General features: G+C 43.2%; 1 protein-coding gene across 2 annotated transcripts in view; it reads right to left on the minus strand.

Moving 5' to 3' along the window:
• EGFR (epidermal growth factor receptor) overlaps positions 1-21,066 on the minus strand; it is a 167,033-nt gene that overhangs the window by 42,316 nt on the left and 103,651 nt on the right. For both annotated transcript variants that reach the window (XM_074891843.1, XM_074891762.1), the window contains exons 2-6: positions 8,517-8,668; positions 6,885-7,071; positions 6,033-6,167; positions 4,228-4,296; positions 1,249-1,367 (exon numbers count right to left, since the gene is read on the minus strand). In XM_074891843.1, the coding sequence (XP_074747944.1) occupies positions 1,249-1,367; positions 4,228-4,296; positions 6,033-6,167; positions 6,885-7,071; positions 8,517-8,668 (662 nt within the window). The remainder of the gene's footprint in view (positions 1-1,248; positions 1,368-4,227; positions 4,297-6,032; positions 6,168-6,884; positions 7,072-8,516; positions 8,669-21,066) is intronic.

Raw genomic sequence — 21,066 nt, forward strand, 5'->3', positions numbered from 1 at the left:
GGTTGGGCAATCAAGTTTAATTTAAAAAAAAAAAAAAAAAGAGAGAACATGAGGTTTTCTTCTGAACAAGAAACACTGGCACTCTGGTGAAGAGCTGCTGGGATTCACATGGGAACAGGAGCAAATCTGCATGCCTTGGACGGGAAGAATTTTCCCTACAAGCAGTAACCAGATCAAGACAAACGTTACTTTTCTTGGCTGCTTTTTAATAACCTAAATCAAATCAAGTCCTTTCCTGCCGATTACTGACTTTTCTGGCTAAAAATTAAACTGAAGCCATTATATTTGGCTGCAGGTAATGAACAATTTAGCAATTTATGAAAGACAAGTTGGTTCTTCCAATCTAATTCTGCATTAAATTAATAATCACTCCCTTTTCCTCTTTTTTGTTCCCTTGCTTTCCAGATCAGAGAGAATAACTGTCTTCTCTGTGAGCCAGTAAGGGCATCACAGCCACACAATTTAGAAGGGGACCAGGAATACAGATAACAACAACAAACCTCAGACTGGACGCTTTCTGTGGCAATTACTCAGGTGTCACTTAATTCAGAATGAAGTGTAGTGCAAACATGGAGAAGAGTTAAAATCACAGCTTGCACCAACCCCCTGAAACTCTTGTAGAAGAGCAATGGGATTTTTTTTTTTCCTGAAAAAGCTCCATTTGCTCCTTCTTCCTCCATTGTCCCAGGGTCCCCCAAATGCAATGCTTTTGAGGCAAGTGAAAACCAGAAAGGAAAACCTTGATTTCATGTCTGAAGTTCAACGAAATGCAAAAAAACCTGAAGAACCATCATATCTTATTACCTTTAAAAGTTCTGGCTTTAGTAAACCAAGATTATTACTGACTAGCACTAGGGAGCACAAGGCCAAGCTGTGCTGGCATGGAAAACCACTGCACCATGGTGGCAGCTGAGGACGTGGGGACCTGCCTATGCGGGGAAGTTGCCCTACAGCAAACACTTAGTTGTTCTGCAACAACTTTGAGCTCATTGGGCTCTCGAAGGCACTAGCACTGGTTTGGCACGTGCTGGGAAGATCCACCTGTGGAGTCAGTAAAGACCAGCTAAGGGTGCTGTGATGTTCATGTCCTCTTCCCTCCCACCACCCACCCATGCAGGGAAGCCCTGGAGCACCCTGCAGGTCAGCATCTCTCAGAGGCCTTTTTGGCTGGAAGAGGATATGCAGCTGAAAGCCTGCCTCGCCGTGTCAAGGATTTAAGTGGTTATGGCGATGGTGTAGCATCGTTACCAGGCAGTCGCTCTCCCGAGGCCCCGTGCACCCCGCAGCACACTGGTTGTGGCAGCAGTCGCTGGGCACCTTTCCCCTGCACCGGCCAGAGCACTGCTGGGCACAGATGACTTTCGTTACTGAAAGACACAAGAAAAAAGGAAAAAAACATCAGGAATGAAGAACATCCAAGCTGTACTTGCTGCAATGGGATCAAGAAATATGGAGAAAAGGTCTGCTACAGGATCTGTGCTAGATTTTCCCCATGGGATGCGTATTCTGTCCTCATATAAGGCCAAAGCTCGGGAGGGGCAAGAGCTGGTGTGGGTGGTGGCGAGAAGGGGTTGTGTTTAGACCGTAATTATCTTGGCTCTCGTGAGGTCCTAAGCACTCTGGTCCCAGCCAGCAAACCATGTCCTTGAGATTTTGCATCTTACAGCTGGGCAATAGAACAGGATCTGGCTTCATTTTGTTGAGAAAATCTGCTATTATCGGTGCTAGCTTTGGGAAAAACAACATGACAGGAGAACTGCCAGGATTTTGTACTAAAACAGGAAACTGTACACGGTTGGTATGGTGTTAGGATCCCTTCAGTGCACTAAAAACATTTCTGAAATTTGCAGAGAGAGGGGAGACCCGCTCAGCAGACCGATTTCATATGCATATTGTATTATTTTTCTTTAGGCTTCAATTCCTTGGCCAAATTTTATCTTCATTACTCAACTCCCACAGGCTTTGCACCAGTGCAGCAACCCGGAGGAAGAACTGGCCCTGCTTCAGCTTTTTGCAGGGAAGCAGAAACTGCCTGAAACATTTTGCTGAGAATCAGGAAATCGTCTCCATTTGAATATTAAAGCAGAGAAAATGATAATCAGAACAATTAAAAAAGCCCCAGAAATTAATGGCTAGCATGTGTTTGTATCAGAGACCCAAAAATGGGATTGCTTGTTCTCTACAAAAATTTATGGATCCACAGACCCTGACATTAGATGTCAGAGAAAGCCAATTCGCTGCATTACAGCATTCTGAGCATTTCGGCTGTGCCCTACAGCAACTGTTATCAACTTTGCAGTTGGCACAAATGAGTTACAATATCATCAGGAATTTCTGTAAGTCCGAAACAGATGGTTGTTAATTAACAGAAAATTATTGGAAAACGTAGCCCGCTACAGGGTATATAACGGTGATTTTTTGTAAAATCATATTTCCTATCTTTTTCCACTGCACGCTTTTGTATCCAAACTGTATTATTTCATTTTTCTTGCAGGCCTGTAAGCAAGATATATTTTCAAGGAAACAGATTATTTCCACAATATGCATTATCTTCTCTGATAGCAACTCTTCTGTTCAACTAGGAACAGGGGAATAAAAGGCACATTGTTCTACACGAACAGCATTTAGATATAATTTTTTTCATAAGCATCAGCAAGGGAGTAAAACAGCTCGTCACTTTGATAGCTCTTGACTAGAGCTTCCTGCTGGAAACATATATCACAGCAAACGTTTATATTTCATACAGAATATCCCACGTTCGTTGAAGGAGAAAGATACGTATCACCCCAAACTTTCCCACATATGGAAATGTGGGATACATTTTCAGTTGGCCAGATTCTCAAATGCCTGGAGAGGAGAGCCAGAGCCTGCAAACGGTTTCGTTTTATGCACTCCTAGTCATCCTCCTGAAGCCAGCAAGAGTTTGTAAATGCTGGGAGTTTGCAGGGCTGAGACCTGAGGTTTTTCAAACCGCCAGGACAGCTGTGCAGCCTCAGCTGTGGGGACTGACCTGGGAAGGGCTTTGTGTGCACAGCCACTGTCCACCTCAAGAGCCAAACTGCAGACCTGACTGAAAAAACCTAAAGTTTATACTAAATGAAGAGAGAAAAGCTATACGTTCCTTTTACCTTAAGCTCTAGAAGCTGTACAGATTTGGCCTGATACTTGCAAGCAAGAAACTTAGGTTTAGGTCATTATTTGCAATGGAAAACTGAAGCAGGATGTTGCTTTCATTTACGCTATGTCTAGATCAGCAGTCGTTCCACTGAACTTTACAAACGAAGAATTGAAACCGTGCATTTCCCCATTTATTACAGAAAAAGGAAATAATGAATTAGGAAAAAAAACTGAGATGATCTTCCTCCTCAACATTGACTTAGGAAAGATAAAGCCTTGCAAAATCTCAAGCACTTCTAAATGGATGTTTCTGTTCCTCTCTTAATATCAGGCAAGTGTCCTACCTGCAAAATTTTACAGTAAAGCACAGGCAGCCAAACTGAACGTCACAATGCCAAGTATCTCCATATACAAATCAAAAAACAGCTATGCATTTTCTGAGAGCCTTCCAAAGGTCCTCTGAGTACAGTATGTAGTGCAATTACCCCCATGAAGGTGACATCTTTTGCGTTTACAAAAGAAACCTACGGGGATTCCAAAAAGAGGAATTAAAGCCAGCAAAAACCAGGTTGTGTTGTTGCTTCTAATTGTAGAAATTAATCCAAAGCATTGTTAACTGGCCTACAGAATGGCTCTGCGGGAAACAGCAGGAAGGCAAACAATTTACCATGAAGCTACTGCCTGCTCTCTTTTATGATAAAATAACTTAAAGAATAAATGTTCTCAAGTGCAGATGGGAGAAAGTCGTGGGCGACAGACAAAAGCTTTCAATGCTGGAGACAGCTGCAGTCTTTTGCCTCTGGAGGAACAGCACATCTGCAGGGAAATCCAGACCCAAGTCAAACCACCTCGAGGTTTCCCCTCCAGAAATGGATGTACTTGGGGAGAGTGGGCACAGCTGTCCTCCTCGCAACTGCGCTTCTGAAGAGCGGGAAGCGGGCCAAGTCTGTCTGTGGTGCGCTTCAAGGAGCTCCAGCGTAGCAGGATGCAGGGAAGGACAAGTGTGACACACGTGTCACTAATTCACACTTGACAGGTTAGTTTTTCGGTAGGTAGAAGTTTAGTATGTCAGAGCGCACAAGACATTTCTTAATTAATCTGCAGGCTTACATGTCTGGCAGTTCTGTTCACCAGGGCCCCAGCAGTGGTCTTCTGTGCAGTTCGGATGGCATTTGGGACCTAAAACACGAGAGCAGAGTATTATATTCTACAAACATGGACAACAACATCATGTGAGTCACAGAAAACAAAGACTTGAGCTTTCCTTCTTGGTAAGTCAGGGGAGGAAGCACCTATACCAGCGCTCAAAAATTCTGAAAGCTGGACTTAAATCCTTATCCTGTGTACATCTCAGGTGTCCTACGTGCAGTTCTACACACCTGTGAGCAAGCGAGTGCAATACGCAGCCAGTCTAGCTTACAAAAGAGGCAATTTTTTCCCAGGAACAGGAATCTCAGCTACTGCCCGGCTGGCCCTTCTGCTGGAGTTTGCATGCAATGGCAAGTCGCCACTGGCTTGCGGCCGGGCATGTGCCAGCTGCTCGCTACAGGCCACATGTAAATCAATGTTTCTGAACAATGCGGTTCAAAAAAGAAAACAAACCCAACTAGATTCACCGGCAACTGCCAGCTACTCCGACCACAAAGTAATTTGACTTGTCTGCTTCGCGCCCTCCTCCCACCCTCTGCCAAAAACACTCCTCGGCGTAGGACTACGTGGGAGATGGATGACCGAGGCAGAAGGATGGACGGACACCCTGCCTGACCTTGAAGGTTCAGTGCCATGCTCTTTCCCATCCCTTCCTCCTTACTCTTTTCTTCCTTTTTCTTTCTCTTAATGACAAGCAAAGTCCCACAGAAACAACTTAATAAAATCATAAATGGCTGTCTAAGCAGATTAATCTGGAATTCACTACATTTAAGAGGCATTTCCTACTAGAGTCATTCTTCCTGTTAACTACATGTGATTCTCCCCCCTCCCCCCTGCCCATCAAATAGCTGAACAAATGCCAATATTTGTCCAAGAGTTGATTGATTTGGTGTAGGACCAAAGAACATTTTTTTTTTTTAAGTTGAAAAGTTAACGGTTAACATTTCTGTGGTGTTTAGAGCCAAACTCCTGTGCTGACTTGTATCATTCGCAACCCCTTGATTACGCTAGGGCTCTGCAGAAAAATATGTCAACACAGAAGTTGGCTATTAGCTCTCAGGCAGTTACGCAACTGGAAGAAGATAAAGAAAATATGTTTTTCCGCCAATTTACAGTGCCAGAAATGAAATGCTTAGAAATTAAAATAAACTCTCCTTTCCATGAAATGACTGGGGATTTTACAAGGGACTTGTAAGGCTGCAGGATTAGCTTGAGCCCACTCAAAGCATATGCTACACATACTTTTAAGTATACGCTCATCTCCCTGCTGATCTAAAGCATCAGATTTATCTGCCTGTTTATCATTAATTTTGCAAGGATAATCTGTGCAGCCCAAAACACTAGAGTTTACAGCACTCAGCTTGGGCCTTAGCACTAAAATGGCTTAAAGTCCCACAGTAACTCCATGAAGGTACCCATATGGGTTGTCTAGACCAGAGCCTTACATTGTAAACAGAAGACTACTGGAAAGCCAACAAGTGCACGTTATTCTGAGCTGTCTTTGAAGAAACACATATGTAGGACACTGTCTAAAACTAAGAGAAGCTTTCCAAAGAACTTCACTGAGCTATGAATTAAGGACCTAACCACCACAGAAAATTACATCTTAGGCCAGTGGTGAAGAAATTAAAGGGCTTCCCTTGGAACAGGGCTTGGTGGCTCTGCATGCAGGAATTGGTGGACCTGAAACCCACTGCACAAAAGATGGGATGTTTGTTGTTCTAAAATGGGGGAATGCATAGCATTTTTGGTAAGTTAATACTCACAAGAAGACAGGTTGCTTGCAAATTCAAGCACCGTGAGAGGCTTCTTGCTCGTGTCAATGATGTCATTCCAGAGAACAGTGTCCATGTTGCACAGTTTGGGGTTGTTGCTGATTTTAACACCTCCATTGAGAATTTCTGCCACAGAAGGAAAAAAATTGGTAAGTGAAGCAAACAGCAAACTGCCTAAGTCTTCCATCTCTGATCTAAAGAACAGGAAATAAACCACATATTTCTTTGCCTCAGTCACACTATGCTGACAGAAAAGGACAGTCTGCATGGCACCAGGACTCCTGATGGTCCAGCTAACACTGGGCTCAGACTGACGGGTTCTGGAGGGTCAGCTGCTGTTGGATGCCACTAAGATGCCACTACATGTGGCTTTCTGTCTGGTGCCACCTCCAAAGGCCACTGCACTCAGCAGAGATGGCACTGCTGGTGTGCACAGCCAGAGACCACCAGCCAGAGACTGTGTAAGACCCTAACTCACATACCACCAGCTCTCACTGGAATTTAACAGAAAATACTGTCATGTATGCACTAGAACCAAACAACGCAAAATAACAAGTAGATACTTTGCCATTTTGGGGGACACAAATAAATCTCACACTGTTGATGCTTTGGATTTTATGGATCTTTCTGCAATGGGAAATTATGAACTTTCTTCCATCTTTTGAAGAAGGCTGGCCAGCAGGAAAGCAAGTAGGAAACTGGGAAACTACACTCAAATCTTTGTTTTTAAAGCAGGATTTGATGGCATATGACTTTGAGAAATCTTCAATCGGATCCTGATACCAATAACCTAACAGTTGAAGTTTGCTTTACAGCTATCTCCACCTCTTGCCCCCATCTCACCTGATAGCCGTTTCATTGGCAGCTCTCGGAGTCCCTGGGTTTTATTCATGTGGTAATTAGATAAAACTGCCAGGGCATAAGAGTTGTCATAGAGCACATTGCCTCGGATGATCTGGAGGTTTTCTAGGGGAATGACATCCACCATGTTAAGCGCGATGAGCACGTAGCCTGCAACCTCCTGTATCGTCTGAGAGAACAACAGAAGAAACAAGGTGCTTAATCCATGGCACTCTTCAACTCTTGACAGAGTCACTTTCCTCCTCCCACCCCTCCAATCCACCATCTTCCAATTTTAAGGAATGGTAAACCACTTAATCTCATTAAAAAATAAATAAAGCTGAGAACAAGAAGGGACTATGTGGAAAACTTTGTTGTCTAAGCAGGTATAGACTGACCCTTAGAGCAGCTACCAGGGGGTCATTCCAAAGGTCCAGCTTATGCCTGTTCTGTCCCCAAGCAAGGGCAAGCAGGGCTGCCTAGGGGATGCAGGAGAACAGGGCAAGCATGTGTGATATGGCAACCAAGTGTGATTCTTCCCCTGAACACTTGCCCAGCCTCCTACCATTGGCAGCACAAAGACACCATCTGATTGAGGCTTTTACACTCTCTCTTCTGTGCTCCTTCCCTAGTAGATCCTCCGATGCTTAGCAAAGGAGACAAGCAGGTAACCATTCTCTCTTAAGCACTCAATAGTTACAGGACAACAAGACAAGTGAAGCACTGTCCCTGGATGGAGGTTAATTCCTGCCTCATACTGTGAAATGTGTGCATTTCTATCTCCTATGAAAATCACTGTAAAGGAAAAACCCTCAGACTACCACTTAGGATATTTTTCTATTCTATGAAGACCACCAGTGATTTTTTGGGAGACCTGTTATGTTCCTGGGAACACTGAGCTCCATGGTCAAGTTGTAGTTGGGAAAGAAAAATGGCAATACCATCATATTTGTAACCCGTATGTCTGAAACAGCTCTTTTCTGATGTTCTTGCTTGTTACTACAATTAAATGCTTCTTTTCCTTTTCTTTGTTCGCTGAGGAGGAAAGCTACACAAAGAGATTACTCCTCTAAATCCAGAGGACTGACCTGTTTATCCAAATCTACCATACAAGAGCTCTTGATACTAGACATATACTTACGTCAAAAAACTTCTTCCTCTCCTGCCTCTTTCTTTCAAAACCTCCTAATCTGATAACTGGGCATGCCAAAACCAATGCATGCAAACCACTTTCTTTAAAAAATATAACCTGAAGGTGCTGGTGGCAGTCTGGCAGCGGGGGAGCACACCCTTGCTCCTCATCTGGTGGGGAACCTCTGAGGAGAGAGGCAATGGGTAAGGATGTAATAATATTTGTAAGTATTTGTAAATGAGAAGAAACCCATCTGCACGGCAGCCAGCATAGGTTGGCAGGTGCTTGAAAAGCTATTTCTCAAAGTACCTGATTTAGTGTAGTAGGGTTGAGCATAACCTGCAGCCTATGGGTAGGCTGAGACAGTGATCTGCAATTTGTCTGACATTAGCTAGCTATGTTTTTGGATCACCACAGAATTTATAGGTTGCTGATTCTCCGCACTTGAAAAATGCAGTAAGAATCCTTGAGCAGGGAAGGCCACACTGGCCAAGAACACCAACCTTCAGGAAAGAGAGGTCACGATTGTGTTCCACGTATGTAATCTCCAAGTTGCTCAATACCACCTCGCAGTTGTTGTACATCCTCTGTAGGCTGGTGAAATGGTCTTCTACGTGTCCCAGCTGGGTCAGCTTGTTATTTGTCCCTTGACAAACTGCAAGAAAGAAGAAAGCTCCATGAAGGAAAGTACAAGGTAGAGTTGCTGCCCACCCATCTTTACAAGCACCACCATAAGTAAAGAACCAGCACAGATTTGTAAGAAACAAGATCATTATCTTGCTTGATCATAATGGCAATAGTGTAGGAAGCATGCAACATTTCCCAGGCACAGACATGTGTCAGAATTAAGAGCTGAAATAACTCTCCATCACTTTCTGTTATCTAAAAAACCCCCAAGATGAGGCCTTTATACATAAGGAGCACTATGTTTTCTGTACCATAAACGTAACTCAGCTCCTGAGGATAGGGCACTGATACTGTGACATCAAACACTATTGAAAGCAGTACCCTAACAGGTACCATTGCTTGGTATCACCAAAGGAGAGGTAATTTCCCTGACGACCCATTTACAATACTTTGTGGGGTGTTAGGTCTCCTTGGAAGCTCAGTGGGAGGGAGCAGGGATTTCCTGCAGGGCCCCTCAAGCTACAAGTCAGATTTTAAGACCAAACTGAAACTCCAGTACTCATACAACCCTTGCCACTCTGACATATTGGGGGTATGACAGATTCAGGAGATTTCCTGGCATATTCAGGTTCAGCACACAAATTCACCTAAGTCTGCTTTGCTGGTGGAGAAGAAAGTGGTGTCACATGGAGCACCACTGAGATTACAAACATAACGGCATGATGGAAAAATTAGTCCCCACCTGAAATTCTATTACTCAGCTTTACCAAACCTAAAGGAATTGTCAAAAGATATCACCACTATTACTCAACTGCCATTAAAGACCAAAATGCAAATTACTTTAAATCAAAAAACACCACACACAAGCCCCAGAAACTCTATACTCATCCAGTCACTATCCCTATATATAGCCTATTCCTACATAACTAAAATTAAAACATCTGTGTTATGCCAATACAGAGGAAAGGAGAAAGATACAGACGACAATATGGTAAAAGACTTCACACCACCTTCCAGGTGGAACGCTTCAGCCCAACTTTGCTCTTCAGCGGGAGTAAATGGAGGCCTTTATCTCATCGTTGCTGTAATGCAACCCAAGCCTGACCTCATAGCTTTTCATAGGACACTGACAGAATTGCATTCTTTTAACTTGGAGAAGAAAAAAAAAAATTATATTTTTGTAGAGCCATAATTCCTAGAAGCACCAGTCACAAACTGGAACACCACTGTATAAAGAAAATACCAAAGGTATAAGGTGCTATAAAGCAAATAACAAAGGCTCTTGGCAAAGCTGGAAATAAATTTTAGAGCCAGTAACATAAGAAGACATCTTTTGAAGATTTACCAAGCAATTGATGTATTATTAGTAGGAAAAATAACTTAATAAGCAGTGATAAAGACACACTTATCAATCATCAAAACCATTCACTGAACATGTGTTACTTCTTAGCACAGTCATCATCCTTAAGGAGCTACAGTGATAACAGATTAAATAGTCTTCATCCATGGTTAAAGCAAGGCTATTCACTCACATTCCTCAGTTATTTCTCATTATATTTCTAGATAAACATTAGGGTGTTTGGGATCAGAGTGGCAACTGCTAGTAAATGGGGACAGTTTAACAGGGGCTGTGATTACACCACCTAAACTGCTTCTTACTATGAGCCTCATGTGTAGAACATGACCCTTTTTACATTTGCCTTGAATTTCTGTCACAGACGAGAAATTCCTAAGCAGGATTTTCTGTTCCAGTTTCCAACTTAACTGTTCCAATCTGTTCATGCTTAAAATCTGCATTTGCCTTCTTCTGCTTCAAGTATGAGGACCACAAATTATCAACCAGAGTCACAGGAGGGGTCTTATTCTGTGGAGTGGTCACATTTTGAAGGCAGAAAGTTAGAAATATTGTCATATGCTGGCCTGCCCTGGAAAATGTGGTGTTGTTGGGGACAGGGGTGAAGAGGCTTTGCACTGATTGGAAAAGTCAGAGTCCTCCCAGAGGTTGTCTTGAATTTTAAGCAATGTTATCCTCCCAACCAAGGAAAAAAGCCAGTAATAAAAGATTCTCAGACAGTTCAAAACCTCAGCTCAGATGCTCAGTTCAGGCATCTCAGATCTGATGTCTAAACCAGTGTGATTTTGAAATGCACTCAAATACAATGCAGGAGCAGGAGTAGTTTAGATTGCCCATAGAAATGCAGACATGTAAGTCAGCCTGTTCTGGTCTTCAGGGTCCACAAATAGTCCGATGCTCTCGCTGCATCCCTGGTGTTAACAGCAAAGATCTGCCCTGGTACTCAAGACAGACCCTATACAAAAGATGCAGTGTTTATGCTACATGCGAACTGAAGAAGTGGTGGAAGGAGCAGCCTTCCCTAGCAGCATCCTCCTGGCCACCTATACCCACCATCAACCCTACGTGGCTTGGCACTGGCTGGATTGCACAGTCCAGCTCACTGAAACAAGCCCTAGGAGAAACTGCACACACTCAAACATGCTTCCCTTGGGATCGGACGAGTGCTGGAGCTCAGAACATGGCTCAGCCTTTCCAAGAAACAGCGACTTTTTCATTGCTTACTAGGTCAGGGCTGATACAGCAGGCAGAGGGCATGGTTACTTTTCTGTTTCTCCCTCTCGCTCTCCCATGGGGCCGCTCAGTGAACCATGCCAAAGAGTTGATCTAAGCCACAAATAATGCAGAACAATAAATAAATAAACTGACAGAGGGTACTTTTAGCTCAGAAAAGCTCGCTGATTTGGTTCACCATGGTGCCCCATGAAACACTGCATTGGTAACTGCTCTGAGGACAGCAAGGGGCAGGAACAAATTGCCAGGAGAAGGAGCTTGCCAGCTTGTGAAGCTGCAGAGGGAAACCCAGGCTCTGAAGAGGCTTCAGGTTTTTCCTCCAGGACCTACTTTCTTCCCATTTTGTGAGTAGAGAGAGCTTTGATGGCTCTCTACCAAAGGTGTCTTAAGCCACATGTGACACCACTTGTCCCCTCCATCAGGCTCATCACATCCTCTATGCAGTAAACAGAAGATGTAGGTGAGATGTCAGTGAAGATCTGAAGAGGAAAAGAAAACAGCTTGCTTCTGTTAAGATCTCAGCAGCAGATGGCTAGCATCAGTCAGACTACCCTACAGGAGCTTTTCCTTTCATGTACAATTTTTTGTTTGCTCAAAGAGATAAAGGACCAAATCCTTGTCCGCTGCAAAGAGATCTAAGTACATCAAAAAAGTGAACTTCATCATAGCGGTATTTACCAAATGAGAACCTGGGTCATAAGCAGTTTATGCTGAGCAAATACAACCCAAATCAAACAAAACAAGCTAAACCCCTGCGGCAGCATCACTGAACTCAGGCAAAGGTGCTGAATCATTTTCCAAATAGAGTATTTTGAAGGAAAAGAGAATAGCCTGCTTGCATGTGATGAATAACACCATTCCTGCAATTTCTTCGCTTACGAAAACTGTGTTGTTAAAAGATACATCCTATAATTATCTCTGTATAATACTACAGTGTGAATGCCATTCTGGCCAGAGGGAAAAGCACAGACAATGTGGTGCTCGCCTCGCTCTGCGGAGTTTTAAGTGGGATGTGCATGCATGAGTGGATGGACGAATTATACTATGATTTAACCTCTATGGAGCTTGACCTATTTGCCCTCCAAAGGACAGATTTTGATGACACATACTTTATAATGATGACACTCATTATATACTTTTGTTTCTATGTGTAGCAAAGCCAGCACCATCCAGGTTTAGGACTCAGTGGTGTTTATGGAGTCTTTCTGGTACTGCTGGGGCTGTGGTAGTATGTACCACATGTATGTGGTGTTATGTAGCAGTATGTCATGTATGTCCTATGTGGACACTTACACATGGCTGCAGCACATTTTAGTTATAAAGGAAAGTAAGAGAACTGGAGAAGTTTCCTCATCAAAATCCAGAGTGAGGATGTCCCTGACCAGTAGAAAAGCTGAGATCCAGATCTGAACTTCAGGGCACGGGCTGATCCCTAAAAGATGCAAGCTTTGCACTTATCTGTTACATTAATATAATAACAATACAGCCAGTCTGGAAAGTTTTGACACAGAGAGGATGTCCCCGGAGGCTGCTGTCTGCAGTGGGGCTGCCCGCTGAGAGCACGGGGCTCTCCTGCCCCAGCCTGGGCGACCCACCGGACCTCCAGAGCCCCAGCCACCACCCCTGCGACGTGGAGGCAACCCAAAAAATCTGCAGGGCAGCAGCATGGGATTACCTACCACTGCAAAGCATTTTATTTCTCTACGATGCTGCTCTTAGCACACATGCCACACTTCCTAAATGTCAATGTTGATCTTGAATCAGTTACAGCATTAGCTCAACAGACAGCCTAAAAAAAGGCAGATATTGCTGAAATGAGCCAAAATGTAGGTGCTGTATAAGACAGCAGTGATCAAAGAGCTGAAGAAAGAGGCACACCATACTGACAGGTGCAAACCTGCTGAATTTTAGTGCTTATGAAAAGTGCAGGGTTGGCTGCCCTGGATTCTAAAATCCTCTCTCTGTCCCCAGACATGCTTGCTCCCCTTCTCTGCCTCAAACTTGGCCTTAAAGGAGCGTTTCTAAGCGATGCAAATGGGATCACTCTCTGCAACCCTCTGCTCCTTGGCCTTTTTTCTCTTGTGCAGCCCAAAGAAGTGGAGTGAAACCAAAGCATTTCCTAAATGGCGTTTTCCATGAGTGATGGTAGGGAGACAGAATGCATCCACCCAGCCGTAATGCTAAGACTGTATTCTCCCAAATCTATACAAACTCAGATTAAACAAAGTGGTCCCTGCAGCAACTGCCCTGACACAAGTGAAATTTGTTTTCATCTTTTCCCCAGAAAATCCCTGATTACTGAAGTATCAATCCTGTCACGCATATTTGTCCCAGACTTGAGAAGAACCCCAGAGAATGCTTTGAAACCAAATTACCACCAATCCTCAAATCATCAGCTGTTTCTGTCCACGCTTAGACTGTGTTAGTCTCCCTGCAGCTCTGACGTACACATCAAAATAATAACTCGCAAAGGCAATTTCAGAGACACGCAAGTCCATTTCCATGCTTCATATACCACTTATAACTCTATATGATCTGGCATAATAAATTTATACAGTTTTTCTGTGTGTTTTCCAGCCATTATTATAATGACACAAAACTTGCAAACAAGGGGTATTTGTTTAATCCATCAGCATGTTTATACATTTTCCTCCCTCCTCACCCATTGGCAGTAATTTCACTTCTAATTTTTTTAAAGGTATTTCACAGAAGAGCAGTACTTTCCCAGGCACTTGTTCCAGATACAAATCTGCCTCTGAAGGCCAGGGGAGATAATGGCACTTAATGTGCCACCATCAGTGCTACCCAAAACCAATTCACCTTAACAAGAGCTTGGGGAAAAAAAAACCCTTTCAAGTGAACTAGAATAATTTTGTAAGAAATACCTCTTGAGGTGGGTCTGTATGGGCAATCACACCATCCCAAAACCCTGCCCCTTGCCCCCCACAGGTTAACCCTTCACAACACGTGGAGGGTCCTGGCCATGCCCTACGCCTCCACGCTCCTCCCTAGGAGAAAAACTGTTTCCCTCTTATGAGGGCTGCCACTGACCTTCACCTAATGGGGCCTCAAAAATTAAATTAAGATCCTTGTGTCATTCAAGCACAAATCTATACATCAGCTATAAGAACAGGTCCTGTATATCATTTTTTTTAAACTGACCTCAAAGCATTCCCTTACAGCTATCAAACAGATCCACATAAACTACTGTGGAAACCAGAAAAGTGCAGCCAGTACTGTCAAATGATCAAAATAATGGCATTTAAGCTTACAAGGAAGTACTAGAAAAAACAGCACATTTATCATCATGACTAACCTAATTTCTGATAGAAAGAACCATGCAATGCTTTCCCTTAAGAAAATAGGGTATGAAAAGTCAGATGTTGAAAAAAGAAAGTGACATTATGTTATATGTGAGTAACCATTTACATGGAAACACCTCTTATATTCACCAGTTCAACATTAGAGAGAGATGTGATGGAGAAATTTTGGTATTACTGGGTTGAGTGTTTTACATACTGAGCAAGAATTTCAAGAGGGAGAAAAAGTCCACGTGACACAAAAAGAAAACCAAATCTGTTGTGATGTGCTGTGGGAAGTTACGAAAAGGAGAGGAAAAGCTAGAAAACAGGTAAGGAGTACAAACAATGCTCAGACATGGGCAGATGTTTTCCCTTGAGAAGGGTGGTTGCAAACACACACGATGCCTAACAAGTCCAGTTTCAGCTTAACAGCAGCAGCATTTGGGCACTGAAAGTGCTGTCACAGAAGGTAATAATTTTTGCACATGTTCAAATACTTTAATTTAAAACATTGTGAAAAACAGTGTTGTGTGGCTGGCCCTGCTTAAACAATGTGGTTTAGAGTAATGCAGTTACTGAGATTAATTCCAACTTTTAGGCACACTGGGAACAAGACAATGACAGAGCTCTTAAAAATACTGAGATGGAAACTGTAATTGCTAAAGTGACCCAAAACTAACGCCATAGTGGAGAAAAAGAATATGCCTTAAGGGAAAGCTTTCCCAGATGGTTTCTTATTTCTATTTATTTGATGAAAGCAACTTTTCCAGCTAAATCTAAAGTTTCCCTTGCTCCAGTTAGGAGTGGAGACCTGCCCTCCAAAGGCAGAAGTCATGTCCTGAATTGCAAGGGACGAAGGCAGTGTGACAGTTGGATGATCCGATTGCTGGTGAGTGCCTTCACCTGAAAGAATAAATAATCATATACAAACCAACTCGCTCCTGAATGAAGACTTCTCCAAAGTCAGAGCATTTCTGACAACAAGGGATTCAGCCTTATTAATTCCCTAGGGTGTGCTTTTTTTTTCCTTCCCAATATCATTTAGTAATATTTCTATTTTTCGTCTGTTGATGTTATTTCATTCAGCACGTGTCTTCATTAATCCTCCAGATTAAGGCCAGACTGGGATGTGCTGAAATCAGCCTTTCTACTGGCTTCGATGTGAACTGGATGGGGGATTAATTTCTTCTCTCGCTGACACCGGTGTAAATTTGGAGAAACTACAAGGACAGGGTGGGCTAGCCCAGAGTTTGAGCTTTCCCCTCTGAATGCTGTAGGATGCAAATGTGGGACGGATACAGATATTTTCTGTAAATACCAGCAGAAAGAAATGGGAATTGTCACCCTACAATTTCTACAGTTTGGGAAAAAGTCAATTTCTAAAGGTGAATAACAGATGGGAATTTTTGGAGGGGGTGTTTCTAGTGTGATACTGCAACATAACCCATGTTTAGATCAGTTTTCTTCACATGGCTTTGTCATGGGTCTGTAAGAAGACATCAGATCACTGCTTAGGATGCCTGCAGATGACACAAACGTCAACAGGGTTCTAAATAACAAAGAGGGACAGATGACCTGCACAGGCTGGTTTGTATAATTTAGGAAAATAAGCCTTCTGAACAACATTATTTGAACTGTAGCCAAAGGCAATACATCAAAGACTGCAGAACACGTACTAGACAGAAAATGGGGTGCTGGGATGCAATAGCCCTGAAAGGACTTGGGGATAATAAGAGGTGACCAGCGCATCACTTGACGCAACAGAAAACCGCAGCCGCTGGGTGCATCAGCAAGAAAATGCCGAGCGAGGGGAGGCAGGAGCTGACATTAATTGCTGGCAGTGCCCTGGCACGCCCGAGACCGGCGGCCTCTGCACTAGAGGGCTCTCCTCTCCCAGCAAAGCGGGTGCTGCTGGGCTCAGTTCCTACTCCCAACGGCACCCGGGTGCTCCATCCAGACTTCAACCCCTCTGCAAGCTGCATTTCAGCCCATGTTCCCACCACACGGCCAACGGCTAGTGCAGTATGACTTTGCCTTGAGTTTTGCAGGCTGTTTAATGAGAGTGATGGCTGGAAAGTCAAGCTCCCCAAGATGTCCTCACCAGCAGCTAGGGTGGTGCTGCTGGGTTGTTTCTCCCACTGGCACTCTTTGGGAAGGTTGCTATAAAAAGGAAACCAAGAGATTGCGTGGGCCTTTCTCTGTTGCGCTGTTGCTCAAGGTTAATGGCAAAGTCTATCGCAAGTGCAATCACCAATGAGGTCAAATAATGAGCTGTTCCTATGATTTATTAGTGAGGAAAACCCAAGAATAAAGGAAACTTCGTATCTATCAACCGCTATGCAAACATACGCACATATATATACACAAATGATAACAAATGGATTAGAAATTTTATAAACACCACTTAATACATTTTGTACAGAAAACCACACAGGCACCTTCCCCCTCTTTTTGACCATCTTTATAGAAACTCAGGCCGTGCTGACTCTGCTGTTTGAAGTCAACATCAACTTTGAGGCGTCCCCCCTCCAAAGTTTCTCCATGTGAGCCTGACAGAGCAGGGTGACGAGTTTGGCCCTACAAATCTATCAAGACCAGGATGAGCAAAGTGATGACTTCATGCCATAGCTTGCCATTTTTAGGCCCATGGCTCCCTATATAACCAGAGCGTTTGAAGGTGGATGCTCTAAGGTGCACAATGGGGCTCTTCAAGTCAAAACACCAGCTGCAGCTTAGACATCCAAGCAGCATAACAGCACAGGGAAACACCATCCAGTGCTATGGAAAGGAACGAGACTTTGGAAACTGCTGTGGAAGAAACCGGGGAGGGGGGAAAGGCAGAGCCAGTGGTATATTGGTAACATTGGATGGAAGTATTGCCATCCCACTTACGCTGGGTCCTCCAAGAGAAAGCATCGCCCATGCCTATGTTTCAGGACAGTGATCTTTATGCTGTGTGGAACCCACGTACTAACAAAAATAAGTTTGTCTTGTACTGTGGAAGACAACCCCAAACAAGACCATGGAAGGGACAAAAGACGCCGGTGTCAGTACCGGCAGGCTCCATGCCCTCTGACAGTTTCTCCCAAGGATGGGCCCACCAGGTAACACAGCCTCTGTCTAACAGTCCATGGCTGCAGCCCTCCTGCCCTCCAGCTTCCCGCACCGCTGTTGCTACTACACCCATCACAAAAGAGGCGTATGCATCCACTGCGCAGAGTTGTCGAGTGGGAAAAGGGCCGTCACGCAGCCTCATCCACATGACGTTCAGGCCCTGGGAAACAGCTCGGAGAAACGCAACGGTTCTTGGCATCCGTGGTGAATTTTATATTACCGTGTTGCTGCAAGTGGTGTAAATAGCCTGTGTAGAGTGCAGCAGCAAACGGCTGAGAAACCTTCTACAACAGGCATGGCTCGCTGAGCCTTTAATCTGGTGAGACGTGTGTGGCAGGGGTGTGGCGTCTCAAGATCGACACCGGGATATTTGGGAAAACAAGTGGATGACAACAGATACGTGAGCCTGTGCTCTGTGGTCTAAAAAAATTACATTCTTCATTGTTGTTTGTTCTGGCAACATCTACGGAGCAGTAGGGTTTTATAGCACAATAAAAAGAAACTGAAGATGTGTGCCCATGAAAATGTGGGACCGGTTTCTAGTTACATCAGCACTGAATTGTTTAGAATTGCTTCAAAATGAGTTAATTTGAGAAATGAGAGTTAAAAACATTAAACTATGCTGTGAACATTTTACCACATGGGATTTCTCAAGACACTGCAATTGCATATTTTCATTTGTGCCTTCCAATGAAAAGAAATCACGTTTTTCTTTACTTATATTAAATCAAGCCTTATGTCAAAATAAACCATGGTGCTCATACATGTACTTTTGAATCCTTTGAGGTGTAAATTCTATGTAAGCACTCACACACTGACTCAAAAAGGGCAAGAGAAACCATTTATGTCTGCTCCCAAGTAGAAGACTAAAAGCTTGCTATTACAAATGCAACACATTCTTTTTTTTTTACCAGTAAGTATCTATATATACACTTATATATATATGTAGCTCGCCAAGATGACTAGACTGACATCTTTAGAGACTGCAATATATCTGGAGAACTGCTGAAAACAGCAACCATGCAAGTTTTGTTCACTGCCTTGACCGACGTGTGCCCACCTTCACAACAGCCCCAGCTACTTCTGCGCGCGGTCTGCCCACTGAAGTCACGGCAAGTGCTGCCAACAACCACAGTGGATGCTGCAGCAAGCCTCTGGGCCCGTATAGCTGCACCACTGCACAATGCTTCCTCCGAAGCTGGTCTATAGCAAGGCACTATAGCAAGTTCCAGCCTCCGATGGATTCAAGTTGGAAAGCTTCAGAAAGAAGGATCTATGCTCCAGAATTCCTCAGGAGACATCCCTTAGGAATGAGATCACCTTCTTGAAAGAGGCTAAAACAAGACAAAAACTGCAGACAGGACTAAGATAAACAACATTTACTGCTTCAAACAATAAAGGTACTGTTAAGTTATCTTGCACTAATGTAGCAAACGCCTCGTTGACTAACTACAAAGAACAAGTAAAAGCTGATAAAATGCTTTAAAAGCTTGTCTCCAGCTACTACACATTCATGGGAATGAATGCTATGGTAACACTTACATTAAGGCTTCCAGCTGAAATCTGGATAGTTGCACATGTTGACAAGAAAGCAAGTTAATACACGCTGCTGGGTTTGAAAAGCCTCCAATAATATTTAAGTTTAAAAGGAATAGCTGAAGAGTATATTAAATGTAAATGAATTCTGGATCACCTTCTGATCTTCATTTAAGCCTTGACTAAAATTCCATGGAAAGACTGCTATTGAAACCAATGGGATCTGAATCAAGCTCTTATTTCACTTAATTTAACTGTGTGAAATTCAATAAATGAGGCAAATAGACTTTCTACCGCCCTTTTTCTCTGGAAGGAGGAGAACTACAATTACATTTTGAAAGCACAGCTAAAAAGCCACAAAGTGATTTAACAGCACCTGGGTAAGTTTTGAAGATGAAGACCAATTTATCTTCAAAAGTCTGGGAAGAAAAAACATTGAATTTAGTCGTCGGTACTATAAATGCTACATGTTACAGCAAGTGGACTGCTTTTAGAGTTGGTCTTATTTAGCAACAGGGAATCTCAGCCACATTTAATGCCAGAGTTTAGTTCTGTGAAGAAATGTAAACAGGTTTGAACATTTTAAAACGTACTTGAAATGCACGATTACAGTACGTTACATGCTGTTCAGAGTCTGAAAAAGTTCCCTCTCCATCTCTTGATTTGCATAGTTAACCTCTGCCATGCAGCCTGAGCTGGAAGGCAGGCAGCCTTCCTCACGCTCTTTCACCCTCTTCAGCAAAGCAACTGCTCCATGGGTTAGTACTGAGCCTAGAAATTCTGCAATCTGAACTCCAGAAATATAATGTTGTACTGGATAAACCTCTGATAACATTCTCAGACTTGTATCATCACAACGCCCATTCGCACAGGTCCCAGAAAATGAGATGATGGGGTTTACCTTTTGTTTTGATTGGTTATAGAATAGGGCCCAGGCACAGGTTTTATTTCTCTCTGACGTTGCCAAAACAGCCCTTCTACTTCCTCCTGATTCTTTTTCTCCAGTTCTTTAAAACAAACATTTCTGCTTCTGCATAAAGTATTTGAGGACCATACATGCAGTGGGCTGCACAAAAGCCTGTAAGTTATGTGGCAGACTTTTGAGGACTCCTTATTTATCTTTTGTCTTTGAAAACACTAATAAAAGAAACATGTTAACAAATGGATAAATGAAATTACTTTCTTTCTTGAAAAGAATGAAAATACAGATTTGTCAAAAGCTGACACATCACCCTGTCCCAGTCTTTTTAGGTCAAATTATTATTTCATATATACTCAGAATTTGTAGCTGCTTAGCTGTGCGTGGTTTAAAATCATTATGAAGATGACTGCAGCTGCTAAATTTCATTCTGCAAGTCCGTTGTCCCCAAAGCTTGAGGAATGGTACCAGTTTTGTCTTCCTTATGGACCTGTTCCAAGCAACAAGGCAGGCAAAATGCCACGCAGCTTTCTCAAACACAAAAAAATCCCTATATGCAAATATGAAAATCCAGGAGACGACATGCAGATAAGGATTAAAAAAAAAAAATCCACCCTTACATAAACACCACAAACCTGCTTTAAGGCATTCCACTCCCTGCAGAAAAAGTTGCCAGAAACTGATCCATCAGTTCAGCGAAGGGGGGAATAAACATCCCCTTGTATACAAAAAGCTGGTAAATTAGCTACAACCTAAGCTCCAGCATATAATGTAAGAATGGTATTGGTAGCAGTCAGCTGGACTGTGCTTATCTTTGCCAAAGATGTCTTGAGGGGAAAAATAAAAGAAGAAACCTTTTACTAGTGCGGCAAAATGCATGTAGAGACATGAAAGCCTGACTGTAAAACTGATCTCGTTCCCTCCTGTTCCCGTCTGCTTCTCTGTCCCCCCAATGTTTCTTCTGCAAA

The sequence above is a fragment of the Strix uralensis genome, chromosome 1 (assembly GCF_047716275.1).
Source record: "Strix uralensis isolate ZFMK-TIS-50842 chromosome 1, bStrUra1, whole genome shotgun sequence".
NCBI lineage: Eukaryota > Metazoa > Chordata > Aves > Strigiformes > Strigidae > Strix > Strix uralensis.